The sequence below is a fragment of the Trifolium pratense genome, linkage group LG2 (assembly GCF_020283565.1).
Source record: "Trifolium pratense cultivar HEN17-A07 linkage group LG2, ARS_RC_1.1, whole genome shotgun sequence".
Taxonomy (NCBI): domain Eukaryota; kingdom Viridiplantae; phylum Streptophyta; class Magnoliopsida; order Fabales; family Fabaceae; genus Trifolium; species Trifolium pratense.
The window spans coordinates 52,298,361-52,318,530 of NC_060060.1; the positions used below are offsets into that span (position 1 = coordinate 52,298,361).

General features: G+C 33.1%; 3 protein-coding genes across 4 annotated transcripts; 2 read left to right on the plus strand and 1 right to left on the minus strand.

Moving 5' to 3' along the window:
• Positions 1-1,491: 1,491 nt before the first annotated feature.
• Positions 1,492-6,471, plus strand: LOC123910042 (protein Iojap-related, mitochondrial). Of its 2 annotated transcripts, none has more exons than XM_045961069.1 (5): positions 1,492-1,648; positions 3,366-3,727; positions 3,881-3,968; positions 5,304-5,401; positions 6,122-6,471. In XM_045961069.1, exons 2-5 carry the CDS (start codon positions 3,434-3,436, stop codon positions 6,191-6,193), a joined length of 552 nt encoding a protein of 183 aa, XP_045817025.1. In that variant the 5' UTR covers positions 1,492-1,648; positions 3,366-3,433; the 3' UTR covers positions 6,194-6,471. The 2 variants fall into 2 exon arrangements, with proteins under 2 accessions (XP_045817025.1, XP_045817026.1); XM_045961070.1 differs by having other exon boundaries at positions 3,371-3,727.
• Positions 6,472-8,587: 2,116 nt separating this feature from the next.
• LOC123908008 (3-oxoacyl-[acyl-carrier-protein] reductase 4) lies at positions 8,588-12,658 on the plus strand. The gene is made up of 11 exons (XM_045958502.1): positions 8,588-8,962; positions 9,050-9,192; positions 9,994-10,047; positions 10,849-10,929; positions 11,003-11,048; positions 11,124-11,218; positions 11,305-11,337; positions 11,598-11,732; positions 11,816-11,909; positions 11,997-12,079; positions 12,251-12,658. The coding sequence occupies exons 1-11, from the start codon at positions 8,794-8,796 to the stop codon at positions 12,281-12,283; spliced, it is 966 nt and encodes a 321-aa protein (XP_045814458.1). The 5' UTR covers positions 8,588-8,793; the 3' UTR covers positions 12,284-12,658.
• Positions 12,659-12,958: 300 nt separating this feature from the next.
• Positions 12,959-18,621, minus strand: LOC123908009 (DNA polymerase alpha subunit B). Its single transcript, XM_045958503.1, has 16 exons — positions 18,426-18,621; positions 18,256-18,331; positions 17,919-18,050; positions 16,890-17,253; positions 16,718-16,813; positions 16,380-16,459; positions 15,698-15,773; positions 15,428-15,601; positions 14,977-15,081; positions 14,780-14,875; positions 14,596-14,688; positions 14,478-14,504; positions 14,326-14,367; positions 13,865-13,995; positions 13,658-13,784; positions 12,959-13,355 (listed from the first exon to the last, which is right to left on the minus strand). Exons 1-16 carry the CDS (start codon positions 18,499-18,501, stop codon positions 13,203-13,205), a joined length of 1,848 nt encoding a protein of 615 aa, XP_045814459.1. The 5' UTR covers positions 18,502-18,621; the 3' UTR covers positions 12,959-13,202.
• Positions 18,622-20,170: the final 1,549 nt, after the last annotated feature.

Sequence of the window (20,170 nt, forward strand, 5' to 3'; positions counted from 1 at the left end):
GCTAATATTGTATTACGGTTACGGTGTAACCTTTGTCTTCAACGGGAAAAAATCTCTTACACTGTGTTTGTTTAGGTAGATTTACGAAAGAGAGAAATAAGAAAGAGAGAGATAGCAAAGAAATTAGCTATTTCTATTGTTTGGATGAGGAGAGAAATAAGGAAAGAGAGAAATATAATGGTTAATAACTGCCAAAAATAAATCTCTCCATATTAGGAGAGATTTGTGTGACAAGAAGTGAAATAAACAATTTTACAATAATACCCTCATTCAACTAATTTATTTTCTTGTAGAAAAGGGTAAATTTGTTATTTTTTCATTTTTATTAATTTCTCTCTTCTCATTTTTCTATTCATCCAAACCGTATAAAATTTCTATCCAATTTCTTTTCTATCTCTCTTCTCTCTTATTTCTCTCTTCACTATTTCTCTCTTCCCTATCTCTTTGACATCCAAACATAGTGTTAAGGACAAAAATATTAATGCGTAAAGTTTATTTGCTAATGATAATTATAGAATCCAACAAATATTTGACAAGTGTTAAAATATTCATTTTCAGAAAGAAGAAAAACATTTAAACAGGAAAATTCGGATTTAATAACTTCGCGTCAACTTGGTTCAATCAATGATCAGTTAAGCTAATTTTCTTAAACCTTGGTGGTTACAAAATAATTAAATTGTACAGCTATATAAAAGGACATATATAATAAATGGGTCATGTTAACTTGTGCCCTAAGGGCACATGTTAAGCTACCTAAAAATAGAAATATAGCATTTAATGATACAAAAAATTTAATGTTTAGATACTTGAATACACCACAAGTTCAATAAATTTTTTCCACATTTATCTTCTTAACATGTGCCCTTAAGGGCACAAGTTAACATTCTCCATAATAAATTAATGACAGTACTATAGTTTTTTAATTGGGTAATGAGATATATGTCAATACGTCTAAAATTAGAAATTTTAATTTAATAAAACAAAAAAAAAATTAAGAGTAAAAATATAGTGATCACAAGTTACAGCTCGATTGATAAAAATGTTAAAATTAATAGGTTGAACGATATAACCGATGTTTAAACATTGCCCCGTATGTTAGATTTTAATTACTTATCATTTTGTCTATATAAACCTCGTAAAAAAAATTGTCTATATAAAAACAAATTGAAATACAGTATTAAAAAAAAGCTAGTCCTTTGATGTTAACCGAACTTATAAACATTGAGAGAAAATGGATGAAAATTGATTTCCAATCTAATAGAAAATGATTTGTACCAAAAAAGGGAAAGAAAATGATTGAAGGCCGAGAATTGAGATACAGAGGCATAAAAGCTTGAATACGTACGTGCCTTTAAAAAAAATAAATACTTTCAAAACAAAAACAAAAAAAACAACCTTAGGAGCGAGTATCCTTTTACTCCATTTAGCACATGGATACATGACATGTGGCAAAAAACGATCCAAGGGCTGAGATTAAATTTCATTTTTCCCTTCCTCATACCACAGTTTCATCTTTCATCTATTTTCATCTCCAACCAGCGCCGCCCCATCACCGCTCCTCCAGTCGTCGGCGAATCGTTCCTCTTCCTCTCAAATCTGCTCACCGCCGTCACCCTTTCTGCCGAAAAATCAGATTTTTGATTTTCTGGTATTTTGATTTATGGATTTCTGAATGTATTGTTGTTGAATGAGTTATTGTTAGGGATTTATATGAAATTTTGTTATCTTAGTGATTCTGCATTTTTTGTTGTCTACTTTCAATACATTGTTTCTATTTAAATCGAATTTTTAACAAGTTTTCTTTTGTGGTCATAGATGATCATAATATTGATACATATAGAACAATACAAGAAACTAGAAACACATAGAGAAAGGTTTTAAGTCATTTAGTTTAATTCAAAATACAGGTTTTAAGTCTCAGTTAAAAATTGGATGCAATAATCAATTAAAAGTAGAAGTTTTAAGTCTCATTTCAAGCCGAAATTGAAAAGTATGCTCGAGTCAATATTATAAAATTGAAAACAACATTTGTCTATCTTTTTTTTTTTTGACAAACAGAAGCTTAATTCATTTCATTTAACAATAAAGAAGAAATACAAGGAAGTAATGAATCAAAGATATAGTGACTAGGCCATGAAACAGCCGCCCTAACAAGCGTGCGTGTGGGCAACCATGTTCGCTTGTCGCTTTATGAACTTAACCACAAAGTTCGATTTAGAGACATTACATTTTTTATATTACAAATTAAAGAGCTAAATTAAGAGTAGCGTACGCGTAGCTTATGAAATGCGTCAATCACATTCTTTGAGTCGGTTTCAAATATTACATGGGTGAAACCCCTATGTTCCATTCCTTTCATAGCCTCCCCCCGCTTGTTTTACATGAGTCGTTATGAAAACATGCGTCGACATTACATTTAAACCAGCCAAATTGAGGTCTCTGCCACTGTGTGTGCTGCTGCTGCAACTCGGGTTGTGTATTTTTGTTGCTGGTGGTGCACTGGACAGCTTTCCATTCTTGCCATAGATGCATAGCTTTTGCTCCCAAAACCTGTCCCGATTCTTTGATGTCTTCCCATACACTATTGTTTCTATTTTTCCATAAAACCCACAACAACATGGCAAGCTTACCGACCACTTCTCTGCTCTCAGCCTGACAGATTGTTAATAACAACTCCTTTGCTGTACCAACATGCTGGATCCATGATGTAACAACATGGTCCAGGCCTGCGCTTTGACGTGCTTGAGTGCTAACAAGACAGCTGAAAATTATGTGCATTTCATCTTCATTATAACAATCACAAATGGGACAAACCAATGGACAAAGAACACACCTATCTTTCAATCGATTTCGAGTTGGTAAACACCCTTTACAAATTCGCCAAAGTAAGTGTTTAGTTTTTGGGGGATCATGCACCTTCCAAATACAATTCCAATCTTCTTGAGTTGTCCCTTCTTCACCCCTCCCTGTAGAGGTAATCATCATATTATAACCACTTTTGACATTGTATTGGCCATGTATATCATTATACCAAACAAGTTTATCCTCCTCAATCATATCAAATAATGGGATGTTAATAATGCAGCTAGCAATTTCCATTGGAAATAAAGATTCAATTTTTTCTTTTTCCCACATTTTCACATTTGGCATCATGAGTTTATTTGTCTATCTTTATTTCTTTCTTTCTGATCGTGTTGTTGTTAATGTCCTGTAATGCGTCATTTCAAGGTATTTTAAGTCATGTAGTTTAATTTTTTCATGATCAAGTATGCGCTTATTACAACTTAAATTTTTGTATACAATATGATTTGCATGTTTGGTTTATAAATTATAATTTGTTTTGGTTGCCCACCCAAATTTTTTAGTCTAGCTCCGCCACCGAGTCCGCAACCAAAAAGAAACAAGTGGAACTTGAAGTTTGGTGCGCACTCCGATGTTGACAGTTCTGCGAGCACGGGCTTGTTCTTCGCTTTGTGCTTCAAACCCACAGCCCCTTCTTCAACCATGGAAGCTAGGGTTTTCTTCTCTATCCACTACCGTTGACGCTGGCGTCAGTAAATGTACCCTAGATCTGCAAGAGATCGAGAAGATTCTGACAGACGTTAAAGCTGATGACGTGAAGATAATTCCAGTTCCCAAGCAAAACGATTGGGCTGATTTCATGGTACTTGCCACTGGTAGATCCACCTGGCACGTCAAGAATATTGCTCAAGCCCTAATTTACAAGGTATGTTCATTAATCTCTGCGATGACTGATTAGATTAAACACTTAATAGGTTCTAAATTTTCTAATTGATTTTTTAGAAAATGAAACTGAATAGTTGTTTGTTTATTTTGTTATTAGTATTTGTTTTGTATCTTGATATTTTTGTTTGACCAGGCTAAGCAGAAGCAGCAAGGAGTTGAGCGAATGACGCTGCCTAGTGTGCAAGGACAAAATGAGGGCAAGTGGATCGTCATTGACTCTGGTATATGGTGATTCTTTTGTCTTCGTTTCATATCCATTCATTTTGTTGAATTTGGAAAAACATACTAAGTTTAGACAGTAGAACCCTATGGCAGTGAAATGATAGTAATCATAATGGCCTATAATGTGCATATCATCATTTATTTGCACCTTAGTTATCAACAATAAACCAGTATGCAGATACTTATGCAATATAGTGGATGCTTCTTTTCTATATCCTAACTATTTTCTTAGTTGATAGTTACTTAGTAATGGCTATGTATGCGGCTACAGATTAGTTAGTTGATAGAAACTAATATTGATGAATAACCACTGTTTATTATACATAATATCTGGAGAAAGGCTTCTCAAATCAGAGATAATTGCCATTAAAAAAAAATCAGAGATAATTTACACAATTATACACTTGAAAAGAAAATAGAAGTTAAGAGAAAAGTAGACGATGACACGGTTTCACCAAGGATTCAAGAGCTTGGTTCTCTCCCTTTCCATTAAGCATTCCATAGCTTTTAGATAACCAATTATGACTTGCCCTTTTCCTATTTATTCATATTAACAAAACAACACACATAATTGACAAACACAATTAATTAATAAAAAACATAACTGACCAAAAACTGGCCAATTTTGACCTTCTCGGCCTCTGCCTCTCCTCCTATAGCAATCTTTAAAGAGAGGTGTAACATTAGGTTGCTGACTCTGTGACCGAGTGTAACCTTGTGCATATAAGCACAAACCAATATGATGTCCAATTGGTTATTAAGATACTGATTTTACTCAGTATCGTGTCAGATTCTACCTTCTGCATCCTCTTTTTTCCTAAACATTGTACGTGGTTAGTCCTTAGAATTAGTGGCTTCCAAACCCATTTTTGACCTTTATGTAAACAGAAGTCCTGCACTTATTCTTGGGTGTGTGCTGTGCAAGGCCCTCTTATCGAATAATAAGCTGAAATGTTTGGATTCTACAACTACTCTGCCATTGTTGCTTGATCCTTTGTATCTAGTGTGGGAATGCTGCAATATAACAACCCTATCACGGGCCACTTACACGTTCACTCCCATTGCTTAGAGCATCTCGTGGCTTGACAAGGCGTTAAGGAAAAGGATCTATATATTATTTGATTTTGGGTTTCAATAGTTTTCCCTTGTCATTTTTGCTTAAAGAATGAAGAGTGAACCTTCTAACAATCATGGTCGAAGATAATGTATCAATATTCTTTGTTAGTGACTTTTTTTTTTCTTTCTTTTTTTCTAGTTATATAAAAAAATTGAGATGAGTTATTTGGTTCTATCCATTCCTTTTCAAATACTGATGATTCATTTCTTCTGTTCAGGTAAAGTGATAGTTCATGCCCTCGATGAAAATGCAAGGGCTTACTATAATTTGGAAGGTCTTTGGTCCCGCGGGACATTGCAAAATGAACCTGTTGAGGTAAATATGTGCCTAAACTTTTAGTGTTCCAAGAAAATTAGGTTTTATTATCATTTCATTTGTAGGTTTAATATAAATACATGATATTTGAAGTTCCCAAAATCATTTTGGAGAAAAAAGAAAATTTGAATTAGTGGGTTTGTTCTATCGAGAACTGCTGCCAGAAAAATTATTCAACTTTGCACTGTTATTGTTAATCATGTGATTTGTGAAATGCTACATCAGTTGCACCTTTTTGGATATTGTCAAAAGGTTATTTTTCTGTAAGTTTTTAGCCACAAATTTGAAAACCATATTTGAGAGTTCACGATTTACAACTTCTGTTACTAGTTGCAAGTGACTCTTCACTTTATTCATTACTTAAGATTGATATTTCATACCCAACCCCAAGTCTCCCAATGATCAAGTTGAAATCAGAAGATGGTGCTTTCTACTGGGCAAACCATTAGGCTTTGTTGGTAGGGTCTAGGGCCAGTTGTAACCAGGAGTGGTTCAAAGTAAAACAGTAAGAGAGCGACTGCCAACTGGAAATTCTGCTTGGAGGATGCCTTAAGCACATGTGTTTGCTTAAGCAACTCGGGCTAGCATTTTGACTCATCTTTCATCTGGCTAGCCTTATGAGTAGTTTGTATTTGGGTCAATAGGGCTTACGGAATTACATATAGCTGTGTTTAGTGACATGACCGATTTGAATGATCTCTTCTTTCCTGTGATTTTTAGGATTTACAAAAAGCTTTGGTGAAGGTCCGGCGGAAAAACAATTCCAAGAAATCTGCCCAAAAGAATGCCTAAATGGTGTTTTGATGCAAGAGGACTGCAAATAATAACCCTTAACTATTTTCTGCCCATGCTTCAGATTTTATTGAGTAATTTGTAAAATATTGTCAATTTTATTATTTGTTCCTGTTTGCTGCAATGATAAATTTAAGAGGACGTAAAGTTGAAGTTTTCAAGTTATCCTACTTGTTTAGTTATGATTTTCACTATCCAGATAGAAAATGTACTCATCATCTCTCTTCAACAATGAACACAGATATATTTATTTAAAAAATTTACCTATTATTTGTTCATTCAAGTTACTCTTTCCATATTCCTGGTGTTAAACAAATAAAAGTGGCGAGTGTTTGTTACCTTATTAAAGAGTAAGCCACCAAATTGGTGTTTGGTTATATATGAAATTTGCAACTTAAAATCAGGATTCGTTAATACTAGGTGTCAAACTTTATTTTGACATCAAATCTTATCCGTTCATTTTTATTCATCCAAAGGTTGTGATCAATACACTTAAAATATCACATGATTGTTTTTCAAAGAAAAATCCCTAATTCATCGGTGTTTGGTTTTCGATCAATTTAGTACATCTTTTTTCTCTTTTCTGAACCCTTTCCTTAACTTCATCCATCTCACGCATGATATTTCTTCCTTCTTCTTTCTTGCTAGCAAAGCTTACCGTCTTCTATTTCTTGGTTTCTCACTTTCTCTTGTCATTATATTTACTGCCACATGAACATCATTACATCAGAAGCAACCACCTGTAAATTATTCACCAATCCCCACTCTAAGCATGCAATACCCCTAGTACATGATGAATTGAAGCGATGAATTTAACCTTTAAGTCTATATATTATTCTGAACCAAATTATAGTTCTCAAATTTCTTTTTAAAATGTTGGTTACTTCTAAAAATTTACAATCTCTCTACTCTCCATACATGTATTCTGTAATTATACAATGTGTTTTTCATATTTTTTTTTATTACTGCACCTTCACCAACAGAGAGAGGAACAAGACAAAAGGGGTCGAGCATTTTGAGATTTTGTTACACGAGCATTTTGAATTTGCTAGAGACATTCACAGAATATTTTACACCACCTAAACACAATTAACGTGACAATGCGCATATTTTCTAATTGGACAAAAAAAACCTTTGATATTTACTTACTTTACACTAGGAAATTGAGGGTTAGTTTGATAAATTTGATTAAATGATGTGCACTCACTTTGCAAATTTACACCCAAAAAACATATAGTACTGTATAACCCAAATAAAACATGACAAATTAACTAGGAAATCAAAAAAGAAAACTTGGAAAAACATATACAATCCAAGATAAATTTTCTACAGTAACAACTACTAAATCAATTAATAAGATTAACAACCATTAAACTAGTCAATTAAGCAAAAATATGAAGCTTTTAAAACTGAAAAGAATTAGAACTAAACAAAAGAAGCTAAACATTTATGTAATCTTACGGTGATATGATATTAATATTTAAGTTTATCATTATATTATATTAATGTAAAAAATTTATTTAAAATAAAATATTGTTAAATATAAGTGAAACTATTGTGTTATTTTTTGTAAAATTTTAGTTATCTAAGTTTTTATGTTTTAGTGACAAATATAAGTGAAACTAGGGTAATTTAGTAAATTTGATAGTAATTAACTTTACTTTATTATTATTAATAGTTAGTAGTAAACTTGGTAGTAATATTATTTATTTTTGATGAAAAATATAATATTGTTTATGTTTTTTTTAATATAATTATTGTTTATGTTTCTATTTCTATATTCTTATTTTTACGTATTCAACTTACTTTTTCTATATTCTTTCCATAATTTATTTTTATTGACTGAACTCTATATAATCTTTTTATTGTTTTTTTTCCTCCTATTTTTATGCATAGATTTCTATATAATACTCATTATTTTTTTTTTGTACTCATCTTATTCTTTCTATATTTTTTGTATATATATATATATATATATTATTGAAATTACAATGAAGGATATAAAATTTGCAACATGTTTAAAAAGTTATAAGGATAAATTAGTAACGTTGTGGTAATCGATTTTAATATATTAGTAATAGATCTTGATTTATTATATTAAGTGATCAAATAAATTTAAAATGCTAATTAGATTTTTATTTAGAAATTAATTAGTTAATTGGATACGGACTAAATATGAGTGAATGTTAAGATGGGTCCGTTTCGAAATAATGGAAACCCTAATTGGTCATCACACTATATAAAGATTATGATGTCTCCTCTCCATTAGAAGAGAGTTTAGGACATAATCGATTGAGAAAGAACCACAAGCCAACGATGTTCGTCACCCGATTCTCAAGCATTCTTACCTCGAGGTATTCCTAATCCTATAATTTATTAAATTAATTCTAACATACCTAACTAAGAACTTCACAGCATCTATATACTTCGTTTGTATCGTCCCACTTCTACTTCGTTTGCATCTAACACTACGGAGCTTCCAATGTACTAACAAACACAACAGAATTTCATTCCATTTTAAAACCCAAAACCGTTCCCTCTTCTCTTCATATTTTCTGGCTTCTTCAATTTTCTCTTCTCCTCTCATTTTCAGAACAGCAATGGCTTCTCTTACCGGATCCAATTGCGTCGCCCTCCGAACCGCCAATTTTGCCGCCGCTTCCGCCACCCGTAAAATCGGTCAGATCCGGCAATGGTCTCCGGTTCTCAATAATCTCCGTCCAGTTTCCGGTCTTTATTCTAGATCCAATACTTCGTTTAACTCCACTGGTACTAACTGATCTTCATTTTTCATTCAATTTGGTAAATTTCTTTCCAGTTTTTTTGCTGATTTGAGAATGTGCAAATTCAATTCAGGTATGAGAGTACAGGTTGCTACTTTGGCGGAAGCTGGAACCGCAGAAACTCAGAAAGTGGAGGCGCCGGTTGTAATTGTAACCGGAGCTTCCAGAGGTATTGGAAAAGCTATTGCGCTAGCTTTAGGTAAAGCAGGTTGCAAGGTTAGTCGTCGCAACCGTTAGACATAAACTGATAATGAAATGATTCACTATTCACGTTTATTTTTGGCAAATTTTATTTAAATTGTATGAATCGATTCTAGATGTTGCAAAAAATGAATCACTTTTATCTACATTGCAATTTAAGTTACTTTGTTTTACACTTTGTTGGTTTACTTGGATGTAAATTAAGAGTTTGATGAATATGCCTGTCAGTGTAGATTAATTTTACACTGACGTAAAGTGGAGTGATATGGCAGAATACATGGTTTGCTATTGGATTACAATGTAAAATTATTTTACACTGTTAGTGTGTATTCTATTTTCTCTAAAATTAAACGCCTAGAGAATATGTTCTAGCGTTAACGATACAGTCCTAGAACTCTTGTTAGAAATCTAGTTCTCTTGTTAGTTTTTCCCTGAAATTTGTCACAAATTCATAATAGATAGCATTCCCTGTTAAGTCTGTAACTCTCCTTAGGCTCAGTTTCAATTAGTTTTTAACTTATAGGAGTTTGTCAATTTAAATAAGATCATAAACTTGTAATCCCTTCATTCCCAAAAATGTTCTGGTGGATTTATAAATGTTTATAGAAGAGTTTTGTTTTGGCAAATTAATAGAGTTTTTAAATAATTGAGAAGTAGAAGCTAATTTTAACTTACATTAGAAGTTATTAAAACTCACAGGTATTACAATATTCTTTTAATATTACTTTTGCAAGTGGTTTTGGAGAAATTTATCAAATCAGGATTTTAGCTATAAAAGTAATGCCTTTGTGATTTACTTTTGGATCCTGATGGCAGGTCTTGGTCAACTACGCAAGATCATCCAAGGAAGCCGAAGAGGTTTCTAAGGAGGTAGAAAACTGATTATTTGTCTGTTTTTTGTTACACCACCATTAATGTTACTGTTTTTGTGCCAATCTAATTTTAGGACCATGATTAAGGTTTATATTTAACACATTACTGAAATTTCATGCTGGTACTTTCAATCTGTTATTCTATATTTGTTCATAGGCAATATACTATCTGGAAGCTTTTTTTAATATCATTGTTTGTATATTCATTGTTCCCCAATTGTTTGTTAGGATTATAAAGTTGGTGGTGCAATGCTAGATGATCGTCTCTGCAATATTATTGTTTTTGTAAATTTTAAATTTTGATGAGTTTTCCCCCTGAGGTAAAAGGAGTGAAGTGCTGTAGTACTAAATATTTGTATATCAGTGCAATGTATCTATATGATATTCATGTTGTTATTTCCCTATTCCCAGCCAAAGTTGTTGATCATTCTATGATTTTTCTTAGCCTGGGTTTCATGGTCTTCTTACTCTTCTACTTTCATGCTCTGTTTTGTTCTTTACAAAGTTGTGATGAAGTCGATAAAAAAGACCCAATTAATATTGATGACTCAGTTTCTAAAGAAAAGTACTACCGTTTTTTTCATTATATGAATTTGTTATTTACCATTATTTTTAAACTTGTGCTTTACAGTTGTAGTTCTGTGTGGTTGTATGTTATATTGACCCATGCTTGATGACATTTGTAGTTTATATTTTAATGATGTCAGCTCTTGTGATCTGTATTATTTGAGTATTAGTTTTCGGGCTATTTTACTGGGATTGACTGAACTGCGTCAATTTGTTTGATTATTATTTGTAGATTGAGGCACTGGGTGGGCAGGCTCTAACATTTGGTGGAGATGTTTCTCAACAAGATCAAGTGAACTCTATGTTTAAAACTGTGAGTGGCTACTCTTGACTTATTAGATTGATCTTGTTTTACCTTTGCTGCTTTATGACTTTCACATCTGTAGGCAGTAGATGCTTGGGGAACTGTTGATATATTGATAAACAATGCTGGTAAGTTGAAAATCTTGTGATTGTGCTACACTCTCTATTTTCCCTCATACTCAAATAAATATTGTATGGTTTTAGGAATAACCAGAGATGGTTTATTGATGAGAATGAAGGAATCTCAGTGGAATGATGTTATTAATATAAATCTCAACAGTGTTTATTATACCACACAGGTAAATATTTTAAGAATGAGTTTGTGTTAAATTTAAGTTTTCCCTTTTCTTTTTAATTTGATATGAGATGGTTCATTTTTTTGCAGGCAGCTGTTAAGATTATGGTGAAGAATAAGAAGGTGACAACAATTTATTCTTTTATCCTTCCATTTTTTTTTTATGATTTCTTTTAGGAATCCTATTTAGAAACGGTGGACCGTTCAAGTCATTAATTGCTCCTAAACTGGAATTTTTCTCTCCACAATTTCTTTTTATAAATGACCAAGTTTAATTCTAATTTTTGTAGTATTTATCTTATTGCCGCCTTTATTTCATGATTTGCAAGATGACAACTATCTGAGCTCTCTACTTTCAAATGTGGATTCTTGTATTTTTTCAGGGAAGGATAATCAATATTTCATCTGTTGTTGGTTTAGTTGGCAATGCCGGACAATCCAATTATGCTGCTGCAAAATCAGGAGTAATTGGCTTCACAAAGTCTATTGCAAGGGAATTTTCTAGCAGAGGCATCACTGTAATTTTCTAAAATATATGTATTTCTTCTTGATATTATCTATCAATTGATAAATTTAAATAAAACCCTATTTTTCTTGCTAGGTTAATGCTGTTGCTCCAGGATTTATTGCATCTGACATGACTGCCAAGTTAGGAAAAGATCTCGAGGCAAAGATTTTGGAGGGAATTCCATTAGGTGAACACAAGGAATAATTCGTTTAAGTTGTAATTTATTGAAGATGTTATTACCTACTTAAACTTATTATTTGCATGTTGGATTCAGGACGATATGGCCAACCAGAAGAAGTTGCTGGACTAGTGGAATTCTTGGCCCTTAATCCAGCTGCCAGCTACATCACTGGGCAGGTCATTTACTTAATTCATCTTGCACAAGTTCTTTTTCATGTGTACATGATAATTGGATCTGATAACATGTCCTATCATGTTAGGGTTCTTTAATTTATATTAATTTTCCGGCATTTCTTTTTCTATGTATCACTAAAGTGTACTTTTTATACTATAATTACTGTGTTGCAGGTTCTCACCATTGATGGAGGTATGGTGATGTAAATCAATTATCTGTTTCACTAGCAATCTGAGCTCCTACACCTAAATCACAGTTCATCCAATTGGTTGTCAACTACTAAATGGCGATAGTTCGTTCTTTGCTGAGTTTTGCTTGAGCTCTACCTTGTGATTTATAGTAGAATCTTAGTTGAGCTTATTCATGAAATGAAAGGTGTTTTAACAAGGTCATGTTAGCAGAATAGGAATAATAATTGTTACTATATTTTAAGCTACTCGTCACTTTGAGGATTAGTTTTTCCTTCCTAGATGGTCTTTGCTAGCTCATTGATGCAGTGTTCTTTATTCTGATTATATGCAATAGTATAACTGTAAAAGCTAAGTTTTGTGGCAATTATTCGAATTATTTGGTTTGAGAAATTAATATTCATCAATAATTACAAAATATATTGTATGCAACTTTAATTTTAATTGTTTTTAGAAAAATAAAATTAAGGTTTTCATACCAAGTTAAATTAATAAAAACGTAAAACTAGTGAGACCCTTGAATAAAGTATATGCGAATGTTCCTGACAAAAAAATAAGTATTTGCGAATGCGAATGATTTTATGATGGTGAATGGTCGCAATAAAATGTTGTATTTAAAGTTTCTTGGATAATATATATTTTTAACTAGTCTATAGAAGTGCTTATAAAAAAAAAAAAACTAGTTTATAGAAGTGACACAACAAAATTCTACCCAAACACGTAGGAAAGAAGCATTTTTACAAGGTTTTCGTTATTACACACTTGCATCCTATCAGGTTAAGAGCTGCAATAATACATATATCTGTTTCTTTTTCATAATTAATTTAAGGAAATTAAGACAATGATATTACAACGGTGCTAGAGTCTCTAAATCAATTACTAGGTGTAACAAAAAAAATACCCAAATGATGAAGTTGGTCTAAACAAATAGGAGTATTCATATGGCCAAAATTGAAGCGTTAATTTTATCGGGACCTCCACTGTAATCAAGCTCTACAAAAGTACCTCCTCCCTCTCCTTTGGCTAATCTTCCTGGATTGACGGCAATGCATGTCTTGCAGTTGGTCTCTTCGCTTTCGTTATTAAGAACCTGCCCAGTGAATAATTTATAAATGTTCAACCATCATCGGGAAATAAAAACAGCCTATTTTACTTGTCCGGCAACCCTGATCACATGCATCTATCAATGAAAATCATGACACTTCTTTAAAACCAAATCACTGGATATTCTAGGACAACTTATAGCAGAAAAATATCGTAGAATTAAATCGTGTGAATCTCTCATTAACTTCTAGTATTCTTTTGGGTACTATATAGCTTTTAGCATTTTCTAATAAAAACTTTTTTTATGTATTTTTTAAAATAAAATCAAGTTTAAACCAAAAATTTTACCTTGACAAAGTACTTGATGTCTGAAGGTAAGATAAGAACATCTGGAACCAAAGAGAGTTGAAGGGCTTCTGGCGCCAGAGAAAAGTCCAAGGGAACACTTTCTGCTGGCGGGTAAAGTGGATAGAAACTGAAATAAAATTGAAAGGCATTAGTTTTTTATGACTGCCGAACCTAACATCAAGTACAAAAACAAGATAACAGTATTACCTTTGTTGGTTAAGAATATGGTTTGCAAGTCTACTCAAACGATCAATAGGCTTTCCATCTGATGCAATTCGTGATATCTCCTCCCCACTGATCTGCTTGAGGACATCCAAAGTGCAGCAACCAACTTTGACCTGAAACGCAATCCTTGATGAAATAAAACTTCTCTCAAGAAGCAATTAACAAAACCCTATAATTATAATTTTTTGCTTCTTTTCTTTGAAAAGAAAACAGTAAGTGGGAAAAGAAAACCCTACAAAAATCTCATTAACATGTGTATAGCAGATGTAATGTAAGAGTAATATTGACAAATCAGAAGTAGAAGTTTCTCAATCTATAGCTAGATATCATAGATTTCATAACCAATATGTGTGTCAGCATGGTTTTCCATCTAGAGAAGCCCAGATGTATAATGTGGAGCTCATCAAACAAGCAACAAGAGTAAGTCATCGACAGTGTAATACCTCGTTTGCCTCAAAGATTCCAGGATTAGTGAGACTGGCAATCTGATAATAAAAGAAAAAAACTATATAAGCATCAATGCTAATAGTGAAATATACTCTGCTAGTACAACAGTTCTGAAGATTGATTCGTAAATGCTTGAAAATCATTATACCTGAAGTTGACTGATATCAAATGCAGGCTGCAAAAATAAATTATCGAAATCAGTTTTTGGATCTTTGATTTGAGTAAAAATAAAACAATGGCAAAAGGATCTAGGGATTTATCATTACCTGAGGAAAAACAAAATCATGGTTAGCATCCCGTATAGATGGTACAAGGAGAACACGTACTGTTGAACCCATAGATTCTACATAATCTTCCAACTAGGAACAGCGAGTGCACCAAGGTATAGGTTAGGATTTAGGTAAGGACAGAACAGAAGATTCCAAAAACAAGCCGTATTAAAGTTATTACCTTCTTCAAGACTTCAAAACGAAATATTTCATCAAAATCCCTGTCCACAGTTCCTTTTTTGATGTCTGGGTGTTCAGAATCAATAAATGGTCCCAGCTGCGATAAAATGCAATAGTCAACGAGGATGCATAGGTGTTATTGTAAGGCCCCAAAATCAATAATTATGATAAAAAAAGATGCATAGGTGGTATATTTACCAATACAAGCAGCTGTGGAGGTCTTCGCTTTGCATATGCCAGCAGTTCTACAAGAGGTTCGAACAACAAATTGTCGGTTGTAGTGAGAGGTCCCGCCGCAATAATCTGTTAAGCCCAAAAGCATGTGTAAACTATAAATTCCTAACACAAATACAGTATGTATAAGATTACACAAAAATATTTGAAGAACTTGCAATGTGGAAATCTATAATATTTTATATTTCAATTGAAACTTAAAGCAAAGATGTCAGTACAAGATTGTGTGTTGCATGAGTGCCTTATTATCATTCCTAGACTTGCTAGATAGGATGTTACTGTGTTAGGCACTTTTTCATTATGAAAATGACTCTTCGCTAAAACTGAGTCTATAAATGATCTGAATAATTCATTATATAAAATAAAATGCAGTTTCAAGGAGGACTCATTAGCAAACAAAAAATGGGATGCATACCATCGACAACTCTCTCTGATTACAAAGCAGCTCAGTTGGCTGATTCTCCTTATCCATAGCTTGCTTCTTTGAAGGATTCAAATCCTCGTTAGCAACAGAGGTAGGTATATAATCAACCAATTTAGATGCAACTAGGCAATGCCCACTAGGATTATGGCCTCCGATTCCAACTACCTATCAAGATGAAGTCTTCCCTTAATAACTCATAATTCTGATACAAGATCGCACATTTGAAAGCTACAATTTAACTCACCAACATTTCTTACTCACCTGGCCAGGGAAAACTGAATAATGGCTTAAACGTTGTAAGTCTAGGCGGACACATTCCCCTCCAGAATGCTCAATACTGTTGAGGTGTATCACCATATCAGAAAACAGATCCATGTATGATAAACTTGAAGAGATAAATATATGATAAGTAGTGCTGCATGCAATGTGTTAGATTCTTCGGTGGTAAATATTGATTTTCAATGTGTTGATTTCAAAAATTTATTTTGGTTAAAATTAAAAATGAACTGAAAATAAAATTATTTATGTTTGGATAGGCAAACAATAAATTCCATGCTAAAAGTTACATTAGGAGACAGAAACTACAGCACCATGTTTGGATCCATTCTTTAGGCAGCATTAAACATATCAAAATCACTTTTATACTTTTAACATCATTTTTGCCTTTCAAAATAAAACAAAACATGCACTAAATGTAGTAGAGCTTGAATGAGTCAACATGCTAATCTGCAGTAAAATAAAGGATCGTTAAAAAACCCATCACGGCATCCCTTGCATTGACATAAGACCAAATTAAATAGACTGACTTTAGAAGCGTCCCAAAGAATACATGTTCCAAACAATTCTTATCAAATCCAACATATTGGCAATAGATACATCAACTCAAAAAGCGACAACAGATATGTATGTACGAAAAATAAATGGAGATCTAATTGTTATTCACCTGCTCTGCAACATGACAGATTTCTCATTAAGACGGCCTTCCCCATCACAACAAATCATGCCGACGGAAAAAAAGCTTCTCTGTTCAGGCATATTACTTCAAGTTATTAGACAATTTACCCCTTAGGCAAAGATCATTTATAATTAAAGACCAAAACATCACATTTCATAAAGACGGATGAATATTGTTATACTTTATGACAACAAATCTGCGATGCAAGGGTACCATACTAGTAGCATGACAATTTCATTGGCTAAAGAGACAATAATTAAAATTTGGTGCTTCAGAATTTTCCATCAAAATTATGTGCATGAGAGAAATAAATGCATTAAACTTACTGGTGATGCAATTGTAGGGTCTGTTGGTTCTTCATAGAGCCCAGAAGCTATGAGTGCTCTTGCATGTTTTTTAATCCGGCTTTCTATTGCATTAATCTAAATACCAATAATCCGGTATCAACAAACAAATGTAAAAAGGTAAAGATCTAAGAGCATGCTAGAAATCACATACCCTATCCTCAGTCCTATCATACATAAATCTGCAACCTGGTTTCGGCCCTGATCCATGAATCACCAATGAACACCTTTTTCGGTTTACGACTTTTGAAACAATACTGAACTCGTCATCCTCTTCATTATCGCGATTAAGTTCTTGTTTTCCATTTTCTACATCAGGAATGGTGTTGATGTTGAATTTCACCGCAAATCTATCCGTCCGCTTTGAAAAAGGTGTAACCAGATTGGCTGGCTTTCCAGATGCTAAAACATTCCCGTACAAAGATGGTGTATCATGTATAGGCGAATAAACATCTTGACGATTATGCGTCGGTGTGCTGGGAGTATCGTCCTTTGTATCATCGTCATTACTTAAGATCCTGAATAAAAAGACTTTCATCAGAATAATCTATACAACAACTCTGCCTACTTTATTAACTATTTCATGACCACTAACGGTTACAGCAATAAACAAAAACCACTATACTTAGTAGTCTATCCTAATATGCATCAACAATCTCTATTTCAAATCAAAGGGTTATATACAAGTTCGAAAACAATTATCAGGAATAAGTAAAGGAAATGAAGCTGACAACAAGCAGAATCTGTTCAAGATGCCCAAATAATTTTCTTCCACATTTACACAATGATGCAAGCTATAAGAAGGTATATACAAACTACAAACACTGTTTAATGAATTCATATAAATTAAAAAATCTTATTTCTGTGCATTTTGTATACTATCAGCAAGCTGATTATGTCCAATAGAGCTGCAAATTCTGCTTCACATAACCAAAATCTGCGGGGGCCCGTTTAAGGCCAGAGTTTTTTTACTTTGTATGAACTAGCTCGCCGAAATAGGCACCAGGGCAAATCAAACCTGAGACCTTGAGAGGAGCACACTCCAAGGTCCCAAGCCAACACCACTAGGCCAATCCAAGTGGTTTTAAATGTTAATGCATGCCCAAAATCACAATTAAAGCACCCGGGTAAAATAAGTCAACATAAGTACAATATAATCGAACTCCAAGTAGGATACGCTTACATTTCTACATCTCCGATAGAATAAAGATGCAAACCAGTTTCCTCCTTTATAATATCTTCTTTCACATTATTCTGTAGATGCAACAAAAATCCTTCCATTTCAGCATTTTGTACAGTTGGTTCATCCAGCTGTCTGTCAAATATCCAGTAAACAAAATTCGCTAAATCAACACTACCTCTTATAAATAAATAACTTCATATAACTTAAATAGGTTCTGATATCTTTGAATTTCATAGATCACGAAGTATAATAATAATAATTAATAACACTATTATTTATTTATACACAAAAAATTCACAAACTGCAAAGTAAAATTTAGCGGCAAAAAGATAAGAACCTGTTAAGGTAATAAACTTCCCAGCTTGAGACGAGATCGGAAGGGGTGAGACTGTAGTTGATGCAGAAAGGGAGACCTACAGATTTTGCAACAGAAATTAAATTAAGCAGATAAACGAATTATTAGCAATAATTGATTAATTAATCGAGGAAGATTGAAGAATTGGTTACATTTGCTTAGAATCTCTTCTTCTTCGTCGAGATCGAACCCTGCTTTTTTGAATTCTGATTTGATTTCGTCTTTCATTTTGCGCTTTCTCTCTTCTCTCCTTTCTAGGGTTTATATCTGATTTCAGGTTTTTGGCGGGAACTTTTGCCGGATTGGGTTTGTCTAATGTGAACAACCACATTAGGTTGTGCATTGTGCACAAGTGATATTTACCATTAGATCTTGAAGTCACATCATATCTTATTATGGGTCTTTAACGCTGAATTTTTTCCCACTCCCATTCAGAGGTTCTCTCTCCTCAGTCATCTCTCCAAAAAGGGGGATTCCATCATGGGAGAGTGAAACATATCTCCTACAAGTGGGAGAGCTAAAATACCTGTTATAGCAAGTGGAGTCGGTCATTAAAAATAATATTATTTATTTATATATTTTTTTAAATAAAAAACATAATTTATTAAAGTTAAAATTATTATTTACAAATATTCTAGAAATGTTATCTTATATTCAATACTTTCTTTCTCAAGAACACTATGAGTTCTGCCGGGAACTTCATCCGTGCCCAGAATCCCGCAAGCCGAGCCAGATATTGGCGGTGGCACCACCGCGACGGAAACTTAAAACCATCCAGAAAAATTCCAAATTCTTCCTAAACACTAGTTTAACGGTTTTAAACACAAATCCAAAAACCATCAGATTTTGCATGTTCACCGAATTAGTGCATCATCACCAATTAATTTTTATTTCTATTTCATTATCTTCTTCCTCCATACCTTCATCATTCATAACTTCATCATTCAAGTCCAGAAATTTATAACTTCGTCTGCAATACTACCGTTACTGTTACAACCTTATTATTATTATTGTAAGAAGAAAACTTGAAAATTGAAGAAACACAAACACCCATTGTTACCGTCATTTATTTTTCTGAAAAATTATTGTTATCTTTTTTTTAGGATAATGATTTGGAAAATGATTTGGAAAATGATTTTGTTACCTTTTCTAGAAAATAGTTGTATTTTTTTGGATTTTGATTTCATTTAATGATGAGTTTGATGATGAAGATGAAAGGTGCGGCAAAGGGATGTTGATTTCTGAAGCGTGGAATGATTAAGAACAGTGAAGAATAAAGAAAAAATGCAGATTTGAAATGGGTTTTTCAATAGTTGTTTTTTTCCAGATCTGATTGTTTTCATTCTCCTTTCTATCTCTCTCGATCTTGTTTGGATACTTTTATTTGGAATGAGTTTTTCTGGATTTAAGTTTTAAGGTGATGATGTTGTTGTGAGGGAGATGAAGATGGGTTGAAGCTGGAAGAGAAAAAATTGAAGGTAGAAGAAGAGACGGTGGTGGTGGAGGAGGAGGAGCCAAGTGAGAATAAAAGCTCCAAAGGTAGAAAAGACACATTTATGATAGAGAGAATGTGAAGTTTTATATATTTTTCTTTTTATTTTTCTGGAAGATATTTTCCTTATTTTTTTTATCGAAGTTATTAAACATTGAAAACCTGCTAATATATGAAGTAGCAAAGTTTTTCACAAGAAAGGGGGGGTTTGAATTGTGACCCTTTTAAAATTTAAACTCGAGTCACAAAATAAATGGTTAGTGATAAAATTAATTTTGTGCTCAGTGAGATCGTTCTAAGAATGATCTGTGCTGGTGTAAAAACAAATGCAGAAAATAAAAGTTAAGGGAAAGAAGATAAACACAAAGAGTTATCCTGGTTCACCCCTAATCTTTGGGTTACGTC

Excerpts from the sequence above, each read along its gene's own strand:
- LOC123908008 (XM_045958502.1), top strand. The coding sequence starts at position 8,794 with ATGGCTTCTCTTACCGGATCCAATTGCGTCGCCCTCCGAACCGCCAAT. Across the intron at positions 9,193-9,993 it reads TAGGTAAAGCAGGTTGCAAG|GTCTTGGTCAACTACGCAAG; the intron begins GTTAGTCGTCGC and ends TCCTGATGGCAG. Across the intron at positions 11,219-11,304 it reads GTGTTTATTATACCACACAG|GCAGCTGTTAAGATTATGGT; the intron begins GTAAATATTTTA and ends ATTTTTTTGCAG.
- LOC123908009 (XM_045958503.1), bottom strand. The coding sequence starts at position 18,501 with ATGAAAGACGAAATCAAATCAGAATTCAAAAAAGCAGGGTTCGATCTC. Across the intron at positions 18,332-18,425 it reads AGAAGAGATTCTAAGCAAAT|GTCTCCCTTTCTGCATCAAC; the intron begins GTAACCAATTCT and ends CAAAATCTGTAG. Across the intron at positions 18,051-18,255 it reads GAAGTTTATTACCTTAACAG|ACAGCTGGATGAACCAACTG; the intron begins GTTCTTATCTTT and ends GATATTTGACAG.
- LOC123910042 (XM_045961069.1), top strand. The coding sequence starts at position 3,434 with ATGTTGACAGTTCTGCGAGCACGGGCTTGTTCTTCGCTTTGTGCTTCA. Across the intron at positions 3,969-5,303 it reads GTGGATCGTCATTGACTCTG|GTAAAGTGATAGTTCATGCC; the intron begins GTATATGGTGAT and ends TCTTCTGTTCAG. Across the intron at positions 5,402-6,121 it reads TGCAAAATGAACCTGTTGAG|GATTTACAAAAAGCTTTGGT; the intron begins GTAAATATGTGC and ends TGTGATTTTTAG.